General features: G+C 32.1%; 1 protein-coding gene across 1 annotated transcript in view; it reads right to left on the bottom strand.

The window, feature by feature from the left end:
* Positions 1–19,391, bottom strand: part of LOC133181081 (uncharacterized) — a 54,808-nt gene that overhangs the window by 23,055 nt on the left and 12,362 nt on the right. Inside the window, exons 3-24 of the mRNA XM_061315624.1 lie at positions 13,932–14,085; positions 12,776–12,841; positions 12,384–12,458; positions 12,079–12,141; positions 11,728–11,805; positions 9,006–9,074; positions 8,825–8,896; positions 8,587–8,664; positions 7,972–8,043; positions 7,765–7,836; positions 7,507–7,659; positions 6,782–6,859; positions 6,364–6,498; positions 5,303–5,452; positions 4,621–4,767; positions 4,254–4,319; positions 3,998–4,141; positions 3,165–3,305; positions 2,364–2,504; positions 1,328–1,468; positions 540–680; positions 117–260 (exon numbers count right to left, since the gene is read on the bottom strand). Coding sequence (XP_061171608.1) covers positions 117–260; positions 540–680; positions 1,328–1,468; positions 2,364–2,504; positions 3,165–3,305; positions 3,998–4,141; positions 4,254–4,319; positions 4,621–4,767; positions 5,303–5,452; positions 6,364–6,498; positions 6,782–6,859; positions 7,507–7,659; positions 7,765–7,836; positions 7,972–8,043; positions 8,587–8,664; positions 8,825–8,896; positions 9,006–9,074; positions 11,728–11,805; positions 12,079–12,141; positions 12,384–12,458; positions 12,776–12,841; positions 13,932–14,085 — 2,380 coding nt within the window. The remainder of the gene's footprint in view (positions 1–116; positions 261–539; positions 681–1,327; positions 1,469–2,363; positions 2,505–3,164; positions 3,306–3,997; positions 4,142–4,253; positions 4,320–4,620; positions 4,768–5,302; positions 5,453–6,363; positions 6,499–6,781; positions 6,860–7,506; positions 7,660–7,764; positions 7,837–7,971; positions 8,044–8,586; positions 8,665–8,824; positions 8,897–9,005; positions 9,075–11,727; positions 11,806–12,078; positions 12,142–12,383; positions 12,459–12,775; positions 12,842–13,931; positions 14,086–19,391) is intronic.

Consider the following 19,391-nt stretch of genomic DNA (forward strand, 5'->3'; position numbering starts at 1 on the left):
ACCAATATTTTAAACATACAGGTGTATGTCTTTAACAAGTAAATCTCAGCAACAGGTTATTATAGCCTACATAACAATTATTGTAAGACCTAGATCTATACATTAATAAAACCTACACTTTTCTAACTGACAGGTTATCAAATGCATTGATGGGTATTGATGAGATGTTGTTACTGTATAAAAACAAGGAATCCGAGATGACAGAGCTGTTGGCAAAGATGTTTCCTTGAAGTGAGGTCATGCCATTCCCATACAGATGTCTGAAAAAGATCCATTAATAATCTCTTACAAGTCTAACAATCTCTAACAAGTCTAAAAGAGAGCAAAGAAATATGCTATGCAGTCCATTAACTAAATCTAATGGTTTGATAGTCCAGCTGAAATTCAATTTCCTTTGTCTTCTAGCATTTGATTTATTTTCTTCTCAAAGATTCTGATAGACTTTTTTCATTCTTTGGAATAAACCTCCTTATATCTTGAAACAATCAATCAACCACTTTAACATAATATTTACGAGAACATGAATTTCAAAAACTCACAGATCATCACTGATAGAGATGGTGTCAAAGGTCCCTTCTTCAATGTAATCGATTTGATTGTTCTGAAGAAAGATGTCTCTGGCTTGAACATTCACAAAAGAATCCTTTAGGAGGTAGGTCAACTGCATCCCACTGAGGCTCCTGATAAGATAAAAGTCAGAACATATAGTCTGGCTAAAACCAGGAACTGTCAGCGATTTTTTTCTACCCATTGGGAAAGGGTCCGGTACCGGTTCAATTGGGAAAAATAGCATCGAAGTAGAACAAAGAAGAATTTTCTGTCATTAAACAAATGGAACGTTTTTTCCATTTATTCCAACCTAATTACTTATTACTCTGTGTTTTAAAGAAAAAACAACAAGTATTTATTGTTTTTCATATCAATGTCCCTTGTTTCCGCATTTTCATGCTTTCAATTTGTCAAAATGTATGACACTAAGCTGTCTACACCACAGGTCCCACCATATTACGACTTATCTCTACTTTCGATTTAAGTGGAAGTGAAACAATTAGTTAACTTGTGCAACGTTTCATGTAAAAAGAAACACAATGTCATCGTAGTCTGTTGCTTGGTAGTTAAATGGAGAATTTTTAGTCTTGATATTGGGAAAAATTAACGTTTAATATTTTTGGCACTGGGAATGGTACCGTTTATTGGTACCAGTTATAAAAGGAAAAAAAAGCTGACTGTTTACCAGTTTTCATATATCCTGTTTCACCTATGAATCTATTACGATTATTTCTCTATTATCTCCAGATACATGCAGGTATTTGTTTGGTATACTCACAGCTGATCAATGTTTACATCCACAAAGGCTCGAGACTCCAGCTTCTTCAGGACATTTCCTGTCATGGACAGAGATTGGGAAACACTCACTCCCTTAAAACCCTCAGATCCAATGACTGAAATCTCATTATTCTGAAGAGACCTATTAAAAATAAAAGGCTATTTCAATACAATATCTCTTCAGTTGGTTGGGGGGGGGGGGGAGGGGGAATGAGGAGCATCTTGGAAGTTCTAGCTGCAGAACTGTAGCTCTCCGAAAAAAAAAAAATGACGGACCAGAGAGCTACAGTGCCACCCACAGAAAAAACTGTATATTACTGACCGTGTGTTCCTAACACATTTTTTCACTATTCCCACATCAAAACATTTCCTATAACTGTTGTTAATAGCCCTTCTGGGCCTGAAATTGAGACCATCCAAAATTTCGCCTATTAATACTGCCATTTTGGGTGGCTAGACAATTCGGCCAAACGCGCTTCGTAAAGATGTCAACCACAAGAGTAGTTCAGTAGTAGTTGATAGAGGTCTAAGGAATTTTTTGAAATCGAGCTTTTGTGCAGTTGAGGTAAGAATTTTGAGAAATAAATCCAGAACCGAGCGCAACTTTTTGAACACAATAAATATACAGTTTTTTGGCACTGTAGCTCTCCAGTCCATCAATTTTTTTTTTTCGGAGAGCTATAGTTCTGCAGCTACTTGAAGTTCATGATTGACTGATCTAGTACGAAGATCGAAATACAATCAAGATTCAGACAATGTTTTAACTGTAAGAACGTGCAGAGATACAAAGATCCTCATAAAAAAATATTAATGTCTTATTCATTTTACTGTAAAAACTGAAAATTAAAATAAAAAAATCATAGTTCACTAGTTGTCAAAGATTTATAGACAAATATACTTAGTGATACTCAAAAATATCAGCCTTTTATTCTAATTAAACTTTCTACTAGTTTTATTTACATAAATATATTTATATAGAGTATATTTAGGGGAGTATACCTATCAGTTTACACTATTCATTTATCAAGTATACATACAGGTAGGCCACATTCAGATTATTGAAGACTCCTGTGTTGATTTCCGTGATTCGGTTATTCTGGAGCTGGAGGTGTGTGATTGTTTTATCTGAGAAATCTCCCCCTGTTGGTAGTTTCGTCAGCTCATTATTACCCAGGTACCTGTAAATTACGTCAAAAATGCAAAAAGTTAAGATGCCACACAACAAAGGCTGCCTGGAAAAGACTTGAGCCTCTCTGTGTGGTGAGCTAAAAGCTTGATAATGAGCTTTAATATAGAGAAAAACAAATATCGTAACCCAGAAGGCTTATAAAATGGATCCTGAGGTATTAAAATCTTGTCAGATTTTCCTCACCCCAGTGCAACTCAGCTTGGAAATGTATCCAAAAGTTAAATTCGTTTTAATGTATTTCAATCTGTATGCTTATATGAAAATTGATAAATAACGCTTACGTGTAGGTAAAAGAAAATTGAAGTTTTTTTTTTTTAAACTAGAATAACCTTTATGTAGTTACCATTTCATACTGCAGTCAAACCTCGCTATCTCAAACTCAATGGGACCGAGAAAAACTTAAAAAATTTGAGCTATCGAGGGTAAAATACTTAAAGAATAAGTAGCTTGAACCTTCAAATAATTTCAACATATCCATGGTAATCAACATATCGAAATTCAGCTGTGATTGTATCTTATTTTATCATTCTCATTCTTCCATAAACTCTAGTCAAAAAGTGAGTAGCATAAAAATTGGACAATGGTCTGTATTTAGCACATTTCAAAATCAACTACAGTACAAAATACACAAGTGTATACATGTACTTACAAATAGTTCATAGTTGTAAAATTTTTGAAAGTGCCATCCTCAATGTAGGCAATTTCATTGCTCGCTGCTCTAAAATCTGTAAGTACATTGTCCTCAAACATGGTAACCTTTAACCATCCTAGTTTGTTGTTGTTCAGGTACCTGAAGAAAGAAAATAGAAACAAAGCATTCCTGAAAATGCATTTTTTTAAATAATGGTTCATTTGTATTTGATTTCAAAATACATGTATTTGTGACTTCCACATGACTAAATATTGAACATCTTTCATAGATATTAAGGAAAATGTCACACTTAAAGTTGAAGTTAGATATAAAGATGAAAGTGAAATAAGTAAAATGTATTACAGTCAAAACTCAAGAAACCTACAAAAAAACTTCCAGATATCTGATGATTCTACATATTGAGGTTAAATTACATAAAAAACAAGAGATGTTTGTGAAACACTTATAAACCCCCCCCCCCCCCAATAAATGGAATTTTTCTAAGTCCAAGTTGCATAACTCTGTCAAAAATACACCCTGCTTTAGCTGGGGGCCAATAACATAACGTCACAGTGCACAGTTTCTCTATCACAAGCTATCACAATTATGTCACGATGCATTGCAGCATGTAGTTAATCTTATATCCATATTTTGAACTTGACTGATTGCAACAAAGAATTTATTTGGTTACATAGAAAATAAATTTGTTATCCAGGTCAAATCAAGGGTGTATGGGGATTTACCACAGGTTGTATTCCAAACACCCTGAGGCCAAAGGAAATACACCCTTGATTGAATCTAGATAATTAATATCCCTATATATATAGTGCTGAAGGAAATGAGAAACTTACAAAGTTGCTAAAGAGGTACATCCATCAAATGCATCATCTGGGATATAATCAATTTCATTGTTGTTTAATTGGAGATGAACCAGATTTGACATATCTTTAAAAGGGTTCTTGTGGGTAAATCTAAAATCATTTCCATGAAGATATCTGAAAATAAGCATAGTTATTTTTGTATTAATTTGATATAAATATTCCTTATATATACTCAGTAAATCTTAGAATGGACAAACTCTAAAATATTATTAAACACTAGTCTTACATGTATCTCAGAGTTTTGCAAAAGGTATTGTCTTCCACTGCAAGAATCCCATTATACTGAAGTCCTCTGTAAAATGTAATAAAATCTTCAATCTCAATACATTACAAAAGTATTTAGCGAGTTTCAATAATAAAACTAATGACACAATATTTTGCTCTCATGGGAATCATTAAAGCAAGAGAATGGTAACTTGAAAGACAGTTTACTATTGCTTATAGCTAATTCAGCTCTATGCTTAAAAAAACATCTACATGTACTGAATAAATTACACAAACAGGATGACAATTGGTTTTATAGCTGGCCTAGTAATTTATTCTTGCTCAATGATGAGAAAATTATTTTCAACACTTTCATGAAGATGGCTTACAGAACAGTAAGGTTGGCGTTAGTGAAGGTGTCCGCCTCCAGGAAAGTGATGTCATTGGATCCCAGATACAGCTGTCTGAGACTGGTCAAGTTGGCAGAGCTTCTAACAGTCTGGGGGACATACTTAAAACTATTAGATGATAGCTCCCTGTAAAAAAAAAAGTTAAATAACTGAATACTGCTAACCAACTATTTACTCGCAATTTGTCCGATTGAATACCATCTGCAGCTATAATTTTTAGCAATTGAAGAATATTCTATGAAAACAATTAAACAAATAATCCGCAGTGAGAAATATTTGTAGGTAAAAGAAAGTTGCATCTCATGGATATTTCTCACATGCAAATAAAAATTGGTTCTGAGTATAAATTGATTGCATGGCAATTCATCACTTTGTAGTAAAAATCCTATACATAAACATGTACTTTCACTTGAATGGTAAAGTTAAAATCCTATACAGTAAAACATGCTTATAGCGAACATGCTTCTAATGAATTGATGCTTACAGCGAAGTGATTTTCATTCCCCGTGGCTTTAAAATTTATTGTGAACTTAACGGTTATAGTGAATTATGCTTATAACGAAGCAAAATCCTCAGTCCCTGGCAATTTTTTTCAATCGTGTTTTACTGTACATACATGTACTTTCACTTGAATGGTAAAATATAAGAAAATTGTACACACAGGTAAAACAGTTTGGACAGACAGTCCAGCGCATCATTAGGGAACTTCTCATCTGTAAGGAGATTACTGTCCAGGTACAGATAGGTCAGACTAATCAGGACACAGAAGTAGTCCGACTTCACCTCAGCAATCTTGTTAGCGGATAACTCACTGTAAAGACAAAATAAAAAAAATGTCATACAATAATTATGAAAAGGAATTTTGTAGAAGTTAGAAAGGATATTATTCTCTTAGATAACAATAAAACACTGTAGGTGACAAAAAGGCAAGACCCAAAGAAGAAAAACCTTTTACAAATTGAGCATCATATCACACTAAAAGATACTGGCACTTTATCAAGAAATAAATGATAATACTTTTTAGAAAAAGAGATCTAATTAAAAGCTAAAAATTGGTTTGCCAAAAAAAAAAAAACACTATCTTTTTATATAAGTATCTTTTCACAGATACATATTATCAGCTACACATAGAATACCAAAGAATGTATGTAACTCTGCCCCTCCAGTTAATTCAAACTGAAGCTGATTGAATGTCAGACTAAGGCCAAAAAAAATTAATAAATAGTTTCTCAGGCACGGCCGCATCAGGTCAAAAACGGCCGCATTGATCAATTTTATTGACATTTTGGAAAGGGAAATAACTCAATTTTCTATTTTTCCAAGTTGAAAAAAAGAAAATTGAGTTATTTCCCTTTTCATAACAATAATAGATAGACGTTTTTATTAGATAAACAATATTCTTCTAGTCTATACAGTCCTTTATAAATTAACTTTTAAAGAAATGTTTAGTCTAGAATAGCATAATTTAAAGTTGAGTACATTATAATTAGTATATTAATAGAACAAAAAAGTGAGGATCAGTTAATATCATTTTGTTGAAAGACTGACATGAAAAAAAAGATACCTGCTTTAAAAAAAAAAAAAAAAAAAAAAAAAACCTGCCTGCCGCATTGAATTTTGAAATTTTTGGCCTGAGAAACTATTAAATAATTTTTTATGGCCTAATTTTTTGCTTCTCTAAATGTGCCCTTTCATTCAAGCTTTACCTGATAAACAACTTACAGTTTCTCAATATTTGGCGATTTGGTCCATACTTTGAAGGCTCCTGACTTGGCATTAAAGGTTGAGGTCATGCTCAGACTAAATGCATCTAGGGTGTACTCTATAGGGTTGGTGATTTGGTTAGTGTCTGCATACCTGGAAGGAAATTCAAAACTCAAACACATCTGACATTTAGCATTCTTTTTTTTTCTTGAACTTTTTCTCTTAAAGATGAAAACAAAAAAATTATCGAACATTTCAAATACTGTTTGTTGCACGTTTAAAATCACAAATATAGATCAACTGCTTCTCAATCATTGCTTTTTAAATGAGCAGAATATCACTAGTTCAAATATATGATTATTTTTTTTTTATGTGCACACTACATAAAATATCAATCAACAGATATCTTAATTGTTGGTTACAATTTAATACTTACACTTCCTTCAGAGAGGTGTAAGTTTGCTCAGACAAAACTTGGTGAGGAAAACTTGTTAAGGCATTGTCACTGACCCACCTACAATAATAAAACAAAACCAAATCTGTATTCCTTCAGGAGCAGTCTAGCTATCCTAGCAGGACACTAGCAAAAGTCATGTGTAAAACACTAGATAGCATTGAATTAGTACATTTTTAGAATCCTTCTTACTTCATATGCCAAAAAATTACAAATGAACCATCAGATACCCACAGCTGATCTCGTCTTTAAAAGCTGATCTTGTCTTAAAGACAAGATCACCCATGTGTATCCGAAGATGCAAATGGACTTTATTCTATTTGACCATTACATCAATATTTTAAGCTCTTTACAGGACTATTTTTAAATTCCCTTTGGTCTTGAAAATGACCAGCCCAAGTAAGAATCATCATTAGTTTTGTTAGAACATGCTTTACTAATATAGATCAATTTGACAGACAGATGGGTGCAATATAAGACAAATATGGTGTTTCTTTTTAGCTGGGAAGTAGACATGTACAATATTTAAAAAAAAAAAAGCAACACTTAAAAGAGTCAGTGAGCTAAAAGATGTTCACTGCTTTGACACACTGAAGTGAGCAACATTTTTTATCAAATGACACACAGTAGTACAAAAATTTAAATTCTGTAGTCCAGCTAACTAAACAAGGAACAGAATTAGGACATTTGTAAGAAGTAACACATACAGATTGGTCAGGTTGTCGTTGATGTTCTCAAAGGCATCAAAGTAGATGTTGGTCATCTTCGTTTTCTGGGAGTGAAGTCTCAGTGTCCTAAGAGTGGGCATGTTTGTGAAGTATTTACTCTTTAAGATCTGTAGGTTGTTTCTCACTAAATCCCTGTCAAGAGTAAAACAAACTGGATATTGTACAAGATTTTATGCCTTTTGTTTTCCATTTCCATTTCATTTTTGCGATTGTAAAGGGGTGATACTTTGTACTTACAAGTGCAACAAATTAGGTATGTTTCCAAATACACCTTCTGCCACCGTGGCCAAGTCATTATCATGCAACTCTCTAACAATAAAAAGCGAGGGGAAAACATTAATTTCTGAATTTAAGCAAGTTTCCCAAAATTGATCACTTTAGCTATCAATACTTTTTGCTACTGAATATATTATTGTAAGGACAGTCCAATTACATGATACTCACAGAATGAGCAGTTTCTGTAACTGAGAGAAAGACCCTGGTTGTATGTAATTGATCTGGTTGTTACTAAGATTTCTGCAAAAAAATTTGTAAACCCTTGCATTAATACATAATTATATTAGAAATAAATTTTGGCAACAAATAAATCTTAAAGTGGGCTAAAAGAATGCAAGAAAATAATATGCAAGTTGTACAATTAAGGAATGTTTTTAAGTTTTGTGTGAATTATTGGTGTGTAAATCACACAGACTTGTCACATAGGCATATTTCATGAAGCACTTCTTGAGAAATATGCCTAAGTGCAAGTCTGTGTGATTTACACACCAATAATTCACACTAAACTAAAAACATTCCTTATATCTACATTTTATATGTTTAAAAGCACCAAAAATATATTCAGTTTTTGAATCATTTGCTGCCCTATACCTTACATTATTTATTAACGTACGTCTCTAGCTGTAGCTCTTTGTGACATCACCTTAGTTTCTCCATGCATATTTCTACGCATGAGTATACATGAAAATGGCATTCAAATCAATTTTACAGTTGGCTTAGTAGAAAAACATAGCAAATGTAAATATTGTATTTTTAATGACAATATGGAAAAAAACAACTTACAGGTGTTTTAAATCAGAGTTGACCAAATATGCCAGGTGGGCTTTGGATACTGTTTGAATCTGGTTATCATCTACACTCCTAAAAATACACAAAGATTCCATGTATTTTTTTTTTAAAGCAACTCTAATCAAGTTATTGAACTGTAACTTCTTCACAGTAAGCTGTTTATTTATGAATGGGAGGACTTGAGACCTATCAAACTTTTTGGTACAAAGCTTCAGGTAAAATTGAAACTTACAGAAACTGTACTTTGTTTGCATTTTGGAGGGCTTTTCCAGGAAAATATCGAATGCTATTTCTGCTAAGACCACTGTAATGAAAAAAATAGAAATTACAACTATTTGAAAACATATTTCATTGATATTATACAGGATTTCAAAAAATGTTTTCTTAACTTTTCTCCATTGGCAGCAACTTACATGTATTCCAAATTACTTCCAGAAAACAGATTGTCTGGAACCCATTCAATGTCATTTTTGATGAGCGTTCTGTAGATATAATTTGAAATGTATAACAAAATGCCATAAAATAGTTTCTAACTGAAACATAATAGATAAACCTATATCTGATTCAGTGAAAAAAAACCCAACAAATGTAAACATAGAGAAACAGAAAACTATCCAAATTTAGAAAAAGACTATTATACACTTCTAAGCTTATGACCTTGTCCATATTACCCTGGGTTAAGGTTAAGATGTAACCTTAAGTCACAAGCAACCTTTGTTGCAAGTGTAAGCATTTAAAATTTCTCCATTTCAAAGTTGTGGGTAGAACAAACAATAATTCAATACTTTTGTACCCTGTGTCCCTACTCTCTTCCAAATAACCTTTGTATAAGGCCAAAGTTTTTATTTTTTTTGGTTTACGATTTTCTGTCTCCAAAAAATGCATTGGGTGGTCGAAAAATAAAAATAAAAATAATTTAGGATTCAACAATTTCATTTTAAAATACCAGCAATGTTTATTTTATTGAAAATAATACACGTCAATAGTACTTTTAAGTTTTATTGTCTAGATCACATAACTCTTTTTATTTAATTTTAATTCATTTCTAACTTTAGACTGAATGTCATTTTCATTTAGTTCTGATTTTTGTTTATCAATCAGTGCTTGGTTCATGATGTTCAAATTCTTTTTGTGCTCTTCAGTGATATGTGATGTGTTATAAACCTCAGTATCCCCACAAACTAAAAATAAGGATCCAAATTTAAGTTAAATTTAGATTGAAGAAAAATACAATTTAATTGTTTAACAATATTGAAAGTAATTAACGTTGAAATAAAAGTTATAATAATTTGATAATGCAGCTATCAAATTTAATGTTCCAATAATTTCTCAATCAAGTCCTTCTTTAAATTTTGTCATGTACCTGCACAGTAGGCAATGCTCATTATTTACTTTATAGTAATTCAGAGGGCTCTGATCTCAATTGAGTATCAAATTTGCAAAGATTTGTATATTAAAATTACTTCTATAAATTAACAAAATGTTTTATACACATTTGAATTTATCCAGTGAAATACCAGTCAGCTTTACTTCAACTAAGATGTATCTCTCAACACTAAATTGGCTTCACTATTATCCATGGATTTATCAGCCTATGATTTTGGGAAACACCATTTTTGGGGAATTGGGAAAAAATTATCGGCTATTTGATGAAATTGGAAAATTTTTTAAAATGTTGCTTAAATCATGTATTCAGGGGTAATTCATTTAACATTTCAGCATGAACTCTAATTTGGGCAACCAAACGACAATTAAATATGATCCATCTTCATCATACAATGATACAAGATCAATTATGAATAATAGACTAATAAAGGTAAAATGGACTTCAATGAGTATAAAGTATTTTTACAAATTAGGGTAGTACATGTACATGTGTGTATGAGATTTCAATTTAAGTCATTATAGTATCTGTTTCTGGAGATTATAAACCTCCTGCAAAAATTATACTAAGTACACATTTTCTAAAAGTCCTCTTCACCTGCAGATCAATAGAGTAGGTGGAAATAACTTAATAAATCTATATAATTACACAATATCATCATTTTTAGAAAAACGGAGGAAATTCGGATTAAAAGTTGGCGATGTTTTTTCAGTGTTTTTAAACATGTGTTATGACTGTAGCTTTGCTAAATGAGTCAAATAGATGAAAATTACAGACAATCTGACAATTTTACTTTTTTCCAAAGATAATTAAAAATAAAAGCATTGTTCACCAATTGGGAAAAAAATACTGCCAAATTGGAAAAAACTGAACTCATTTTCAATTGGGAATGAGGCCGAATTTCGGCCCATGAGAAGGCACTGATAAATCCCTGTTATCTATAGGTGTATCCGTGTCTGCTAGGTCGATCAGGGTTGGGCATACACTCTCCAATATTACAGTATGAATTTAGCCAATTGAGACATCGCAATTAGAGAAAGGGATCATGCATCCAAGATTTTATTCACTTTTCCATGCAGAAAAAGTCCTTTAAGTGTGTGTCATTGCTTTCAGTGAGGAATTACCTTGTTACATGACAGAACCGCCATTTTTGGTTTGCACATGTGTTTATTTACGGTCACCTAAATGTTTGTAAAGGGCTCATATATTTATAAGCGCTTATTTGACTAAGATGCATTCTAAAGTTTAAAACCCACCAGTTCAGCTGAGAAAAATCCGGAAAAATATTTCGGAAAAAGACATTATTTTTATTTTCATGATTGGTGAAAATTAGGGTCGGCGGAATCGTAAACCAATTGAAAAAAAAACTTTGGCCTAAGGTCAATTTAAGTCACACCTCTGGTAACAACCTTATTTTTGTATCAAGTAAGAATTTCCAGATTTTTTTTTTGGTTTCAGATACATGTATGCGGACAAGAATTTACTCTTCTTTAATATTCCTACTTCTTTAAAATTTTGACAAATCAATTGACCTGAAAATACCATACCAAATCAATTGATCCGAAATATGCAATTGCATATTTCAAATAGATCTATTTCTACAAACTTTGAAACAAACATATGCAATAGCTTTGAAGAAAATATATGCAAAAAAATATTTTGTCATCAGGACAGAAAGACAGCCAAACATGGTGACCCATATAACCCCTAAACTTTATTGTAGATGGTATGAAAGATTTCATTCTGCATACATCATAGTTAAACTTGATGGCCACGTTGGATTGGTGTGGTTGTGAGGGAAAAACTTGATCTTGTTATCACAGAGCATCCTGTCAAAAAAAAAAAACAATAACAGAAAATAAAACTGAGACTATAACAATTGTTATAGGAAAACCACCAAGGGCACAAAAAAGTGCATGTCAGGTTTGAACAGACAGTTTTTGTTTATCTTTCTTTTATCATGCATTATGACTTAGATATCATAATTACCAAAAAAAAAAACACATTTTAAGGGAGATAACTTTGGTTTCTATTTAAAAGAAGCATATTTTCTTTTATTATACTTGCATGAATTTACTTTCTCCTAATAAAATTATACATACATTCTTTGCATGCTGGTTGTAGAAATATCTGGGAACTGCACTAGACTGGTTTTATAGATGGTCCTACAAACAGCAATAGAATCGTGCTTGTTTCAGTATACTACTATACAGTTAATGATCTTCTGGGAGTACTGGCAAATTATTGAATTAAAAGTTTCTAATCTTTTGGCTGGTGAACTTTTTTTAACAGTTTCCAATGTTCTGTTTCATAAAACTTGCAACAGTTACATGTATAAACATATGGTTTAGGAAATTAAATATATATAGTAATAAGCTGTATTAATGCAATAATCTATATCTCTTACAATTCTTGCAGATTGGTCAGATGAACAAATGTGGCATTGTCAAAGTACTTGAAAGACATGGCATTTATGATGGTTCTAAAATGAGAGCAAAATTTAATGTTTATATAATGATATAATCACTTCAAAGCCAAGTGACATACAAAGGTGGAACCAATTTATCTACAAAAATATTCCAGCTTTCATTTGTATGTAATCAAATAAATATTTGTATTATGTAAGCATCTCTTAACTAAATGTTCATCAGTTCTGTGAAGCATCAATATTTCAAAATACGTCGTACTACAAAACTCAGTAGATACTGTTTATTTGCAGAACCCTCTGCACTAATGCAGGAATTTGTGCGACTCTGACAAATGAGACTTGAACTTCTGTTACTGTTCATTGATACTCACATTTTTGTTACAGATGAAGTGAATGAATTCACAGTCAGGTTATCAAAGGTGTACCCCTTTATAACACTGAAAAAATAAACACATTCTGTATTAACAAAGTTAATTATAATCAAATCTGAGTTCCAAATGTGTTTATCTAATACCTATCTGGTATATGTTCAAAACATGATTGAAATTTATTAATCTCCATACAAGTAGCATGAATAAATCTTTGAGTTACAGTAGACCAACAATTTCTAATGTGCAAGAGATGTCTACACATTCTGCAAATGTCCTTGATTGTTGTAGATCACCAAATTTTGGCAAAACCTTCTTTTCATGAGAGAGTTATTTGGTATTTATAAGCGAGACAAAATTTTCACAACTTTTGATTATTGTCTATATAATCTTTTTAATGCAAATATATGAGAATGAAAATTTTCACAACCAGGTCTCATTGTAATTATGCTAAAAATTAATGTTCTCACGAATAAAAAGTGATTCATAGTATATACTTGCTGGTGCATCTTGTCCCTATGTACTTGCATACATTGTTGATTAATTAATATTTATATTTCTATTTGTTTTCTCTGTGATAACTCTTTGAAAGTTAGGAGAGTTGATTTCTACCGGAATGCAAATTTCGCCAAGCGAAAGGTCAGGAGCTAAGAAGGCCTAATATGCATGTAATTCTCGTGCGGCTGTCTTTGTTTCTGACTCTAAGGAGGCCTAATATGCATGTAATTCTCGTGTGGCTGTCTTTGTGTTTGACGTCAGTGGGCAGGGACTATTGATATTGACATGTGAGGCCTCGTGTAATTTAAATCTATTAGTCTACATTTTTTAAAATCTAAATTTACAATTTTATTTCACAATGAAATGGAAATATAAGGAATCACTGTCTAGTTAGTAGAGTATGCCAGGGACATCAACGATAGTTGGAAACGTGGGATAATTAATGCATAACGGGCTTCGCCCGTTATGCAAATTATCCCACGTTTCCAACTATCGTTGATGCCCTGGCATACTCTACTAACTAGACAGTGATTCCTTAAATACATGCTACATTTTTTGTTTAGTAGAATTCTCAATGACAATTTTAAACAAGTTAAAGAAATAAATATTGGATTACTAAACAGTGTATAGCACTTAATTTGTTTGCAACATCAGAACTTACACTGTGGGACCACTACATCCTGTCACGATTCGCTTCGTCTCGTCACAGTTACACCCCCCACTACACTGCCTCCCCGAGTCAGACCCCGTCGACAGGAAGTAATGGTCTATCACACCTGGACTGTCACTCCACAGTCCCTCAAAGGAGTTTGTAGCTAGAAAACAAATACAAAAATGCCGAAATTTATGTGTATATAGCTCAATATTATTATATCCTCATTTCAGTTCCTCTGGACTTACATATATAGGGTAGTGAAAATTAAAAATCTGTGCAGACTTCTTCCTTTATATCAAATGAAAATTAGGAACAGCAAGATGAAATATTTTTATAACACATTATAGATTTTTTTTTTACTTAAGGACATACGCAACATAGTTTGAACTTTATTGTCTTTTCCCCTGGAGTTGAAGAGTTCCAATACTTGAAGGAACTGTGTGCTACATTTTTATGTCTATATATATATGCTGTTGTACACCTCTTCTAAAACAAGTTTGGATAAACAAAACACCTAGAATATATGTTTAGTAATTTTTGTGTATTTTTCTCTGAATTAATATACATGAATTTTCATCAACTGATATCTTTTCAAAACCCCTGGTAATGCATGCTGATTTTTTGTCTACGAGCATCTGATGGCACTATAATCTTAAATTAAGAATATCTTGAAAAATTATCAGTAGGTAACAGATTTATGTTATTACACATTGGATCTTATTAAAACCCAAGTAACACTTCGAAAAAAAAAAATTCATACTTGAAAATGTACAGACAGATCGAGGCATGCCAGAAACTTTACTATTTATGGTCATGCAATACACATTTGTGGAATTGTTTGCATTGACAGCCAAAATCAAAATCGAAGTTGTCTTTTTAATCATCTAATAAAATGGATATAAATTAGACACTTGATCACATAAAAGTGCCAAGTTAGTTGTACAATTTTATTAGTTCTCAAGATCTTTAAATAAAATCTACATATGCATGTACACATGGTATATGAATACTTGTCAATTAATACTTTTTTGATTAGACAAGGTCCCAAAAGGTCCATACATTTTTAAATCACAGGAGCAAATTACATCATAATTCGGTAATAGATCAATCATTACATATCATATATCCAACATCTGACCCATCCTACATCCATTAATGAATATGTTTTTGTTTAAAATTTAATCAACAACCTTTTATGGTGTTTAAACATGTTTATACCAACACACAGTGCTGTTGATTTAAGATCATCTTTGTGACAAAATCAATAAAACTTTATGTGTTGCATCCAATTATCACAACAAACTGACATTACCCTTTTTTCTCACACCTCAGTAGGATTTAATCTTTGATAAGAAACACAAGGTTCCCAGAGTAATTAAATATTTATTGCACTAGATACAGTGTCAGGAAAATTACTTTCCAAACTAGTTTTAAATTAAATGTACATATCTCTTACCAAAAACAAACTATTATCTCCTTATTTTCCCCCCAAAACCTGATATTAAGAGCAAACCTGAATCTGCACTACCTGCAGGGGATGCTTGCATATTAATATCACTAATAATCATGGTCCTGTTGATCTTGAGAAAAAGATTTTTAAACTATTAAACTTTCCTATTTATTCCTATTAAAACTTTGATCCTCTCGGGGCCCCACCCTACCCCCACCTGATTTGAACAAACTTGAAAGTGCAGAAAGTACACTACCCAGGGATGCTTGCATATCACAATCATTGTCCTAGCTGCTGTACTTGAGAAGAAGAATTTTAAAGAAATTTCCTATACACTTTGAAGATATGTAAAGTTAGCTACTAGTAACTGGCTACGACAAGTCGGTAAAGTTAGCTACTAGTAACCGGCTACTAGTAACTGACTTAAAATGAGAATAAAGCTAGCTACTAGTAACTAGCTACGACAAGTGGGTAAAGCTAGCTACTAGTAACTGGCTAAAACATGTCAATAAAGCTAGCTTCTAGTAGCTGGCTACTAGAAACTGAATTTAAATGTAGTTCTAGTATCTGGTTACATTACAAATATTAATTTAAAGGAAAAAAAATAATGTATTGAATGCCTTTAAAAAAAAATAAATAAGAATCTTGTAATTTTGTTTCGCTAGTCAAAATATCTTATATTAAAATATGCTACTTTTGATCTATACTTGCAGTTTAATACTATTGTTGCGTATGCATTTTCAGTTAGTCATATCTTAGAAAAATCGTAAGTGTTCAATTTCTTTTATATATTACAAAGACCTAACTTCCGTCAGAACAGCCTTCTACTTCTTTTTTTGATTTCACAAACTTTAATTATTTTGTCACAAGTTGTTTAAAAAGTTTATTGATCAAAATAAAATTATATTCTGATCAAAACATATAAAATTTAGTATAACATAGTCAATAAATACAATGGATTTAAAAACGTAAATTTGTTTAGTACAGTTTCATAATATACATAAATGTGCTTTGCAGAGTAAATTTGTACATAAAGTTAACATCCCCCAAGCAGGTAGATATTTAGACAGCAGATATATATACTGATACAGCTGATAAAAAAATTCTTCAAAGTTCTCAACATGACATATTACTAATGATTTATATTTATCTTTTAATATCTCTTCAGCTGCTAGAGAATTTTTGTGAGACATACGTAAAGTTTGCGATACAAATATTAACATCATTGAAGTAACTTCACATTTCACAAAACGCACTAGTAGCTGAAGATATCACTACAGATATCTTGGCAACTTCAGTGCAAGATCATGTGGAGAACCAAACAGGAAGTTTATATCAACAATATAAGATATTAGATATTAGCTAAATAAGAATCCTGTTACTTCAATGATATCAACATTTGTATCCCAAACTTGCATTATATTACATAAAAAGTACGAGTAGCTGAGTATATCACTACAGATATCTTCGTGACTTCAGTGCCAGATCATCGGACGGAATAGATGTCTTCGAAATTTATAAAAGAAACGGCACACTAACAGTTTTTCTAAGATATGACTAATGCAAAATGCATACGCAATGATAGTATTAAACTGCAAGTAGAGATTAAAAGTAGCATATTTTAATATAAGATTATTTGACTAGCGAAAAAATTTTTTTTTAAATGCATTCAATACATTACTTTCATTTTCTTCAAATTAATATTTGTAATTTTAAGCCAGTTACTAGAAGCTACGTACCTTTACTCACATTGCAAGCCAGTTACTAGTAGCTAGCTTTACTCACATGTCGTAGCCAGTTAATAATAGCTAGCTTCATTCACATTTTAAGTCAGATACATGTACTAGTAGCCAGTTACTAGTAGCTAACTTTACCCACTTATCGTAGCCAATTACTAGTAGCTAACTTTACCAACTTGTCGTAACTAGCTACTAGTAGCCAGTTACTAGTAGCATACTAGTAGCCAGTTACTAGTAGCCAACTTTACCCACTTGTCGTAGCCAGCTACTAGTAGCCAGTTACTAGTAGCTAGCTTTACTCACATGTCGTAGCCAGTTAATAATAGCTAGCTTCATTCACATTTTAAGTCAGATACATGTACTAGTAGCCAGTTACTAGTAGCTAACTTTACCCACTTATCGTAGCCAATTACTAGTAGCTAACTTTACCAACTTGTCGTAACTAGCTACTAGTAGCCAGTTACTAGTAGCATACTAGTAGCCAGTTACTAGTAGCCAACTTTACCCACTTGTCATAGCCAGCTACTAGTAGCCAGTTACTAGTAGCTAACTTTACATATCTACACTTTGATCCCTTTTTGGGGTCCCAACCTACCCATGGGGCCATGATTTGAGCAAACTTGAATCTACAAGTACACTACATCAGGAGTTTCATTAATTTTTTTTTTTTTTGGCCCAGTGGTTCTTGAGAAGAATTAAGATTTCTTGACACCTATAGCTACCCTATAATTTGCCTTTCCTTAATTCTTTCCCCTTTTCAGAGGCTCTTATTCTTTATAATATGAACAAATTTGAATCCCCTGCACTCTAAGGTACTTTGGCACAAGCTTGGTTGAAATTGGCCCATTGGTTATACAGAAGATAATGACATTGTGAAAAGTTTATGACATTGACGACGGACAAGGGACAAATTTTGATCAGAACAACAACAGACAAGGGACAAAATTTTGATCAGAAAACCTCACACTAGCCTGTGTTTCAGGTGAGCTTATAATGACATTATACCCCAAAAATATTGGAATAAATTTATATCAGTGGTGCATGGACATAAATTCAATTCAATTCAGTTTACTGACATCACCAAGTTGGCATACTGTCAAAATAAGAAATCAAATGACAGATAACAGAAAAAAAGAGCAGAATATCATAACATAATTGCATGCAATTCAATTTTACACAGTTCCTTATAGACCTTGGCATTGTTTCCTCTGCATAAAGCATTTATCTAAGTAGATACATAAACGTTTTGTAGTACAAATGTATTATATTCACATGGGTTAACAATTTCTTTAATGGGATTAAATTTATTACTTTGTGAAGATTTGCCATGATTTTTACTTCTCACTAGACACAGACATACAGATACATCATACAAGCCCAAACTGCTATACATCTCAACTCTAAATCTGTAGAAATTGTATCTCAAGCAGAATGTAAAGTTTGTTCAGTTCTGTAATAGTTCTCGGGTAAGGCGCATTCAAATTCTATTTAAAACATTAACATGAAAAATTTAGGTCCTGCAGTCTGACCTCTTTCTCATAAATCTTCTCATGAAAGTATAGACTTTGATCTCTGCATAAACAGTAAATGATATTGCTTTATTTTGCAAGCACTTTCTTTTTTTTCTTTTTCTTTTTTTTTTTTTTTTTTTTACAAGTTTTGCATTTTTTTTTGGGGGGGGGGGGGGGCAAGAAATTGTCTCTGCATTAAAAGATTCTGTGAATTAAAAAAAAAATAATTCATTACTCATCATATGAAGGATTGCAAAAATTAAATAAATTTATACATGATTTATGTTAATGTTGCTTTGTTTAGTAAAAATAAAGATATACACAAAACATTAGGGATATTCAGTTAATTTTGAGTATATGTCTGATAATAAATCTGTGGTGTGTTTCCATGTTGATGTTAAAAAGCCCTAAGTTAATAAGTAAATTCTTTTCTATAATATTGGCCCTTGTATGAATCTGCAAACTATAACTGTCAACATGTTTGTATACAGACAGATTTGACTTTCTTTCATAATACAAAGTAAACGATCTGTTAATATTTATTAGATAATTGGTAAACAAACATACCTATGCAAATTTGCTTGCTCAGGATCTGACCAAAGGAAAAATTCAAAGCAAACATTTGACAACTGTACAGTTAATCGTTATGTTAAAATAGAAAATTTGCCTATTGCTCTGCCCTGTATACTGGATTTTTCACACTCCAACATCAATAGTAAATCAAAGACACAAGGCCCTTGAGACACAATGCTCACCTGAGTGGCAA

The sequence above is a fragment of the Saccostrea echinata genome, unplaced genomic scaffold (genome assembly GCF_033153115.1).
Source record: "Saccostrea echinata isolate AGI-Se365-2 ecotype Australia unplaced genomic scaffold, CSIRO_AGI_Sech_v1 ptg000008l, whole genome shotgun sequence".
Lineage (NCBI taxonomy): Eukaryota > Metazoa > Mollusca > Bivalvia > Ostreida > Ostreidae > Saccostrea > Saccostrea echinata.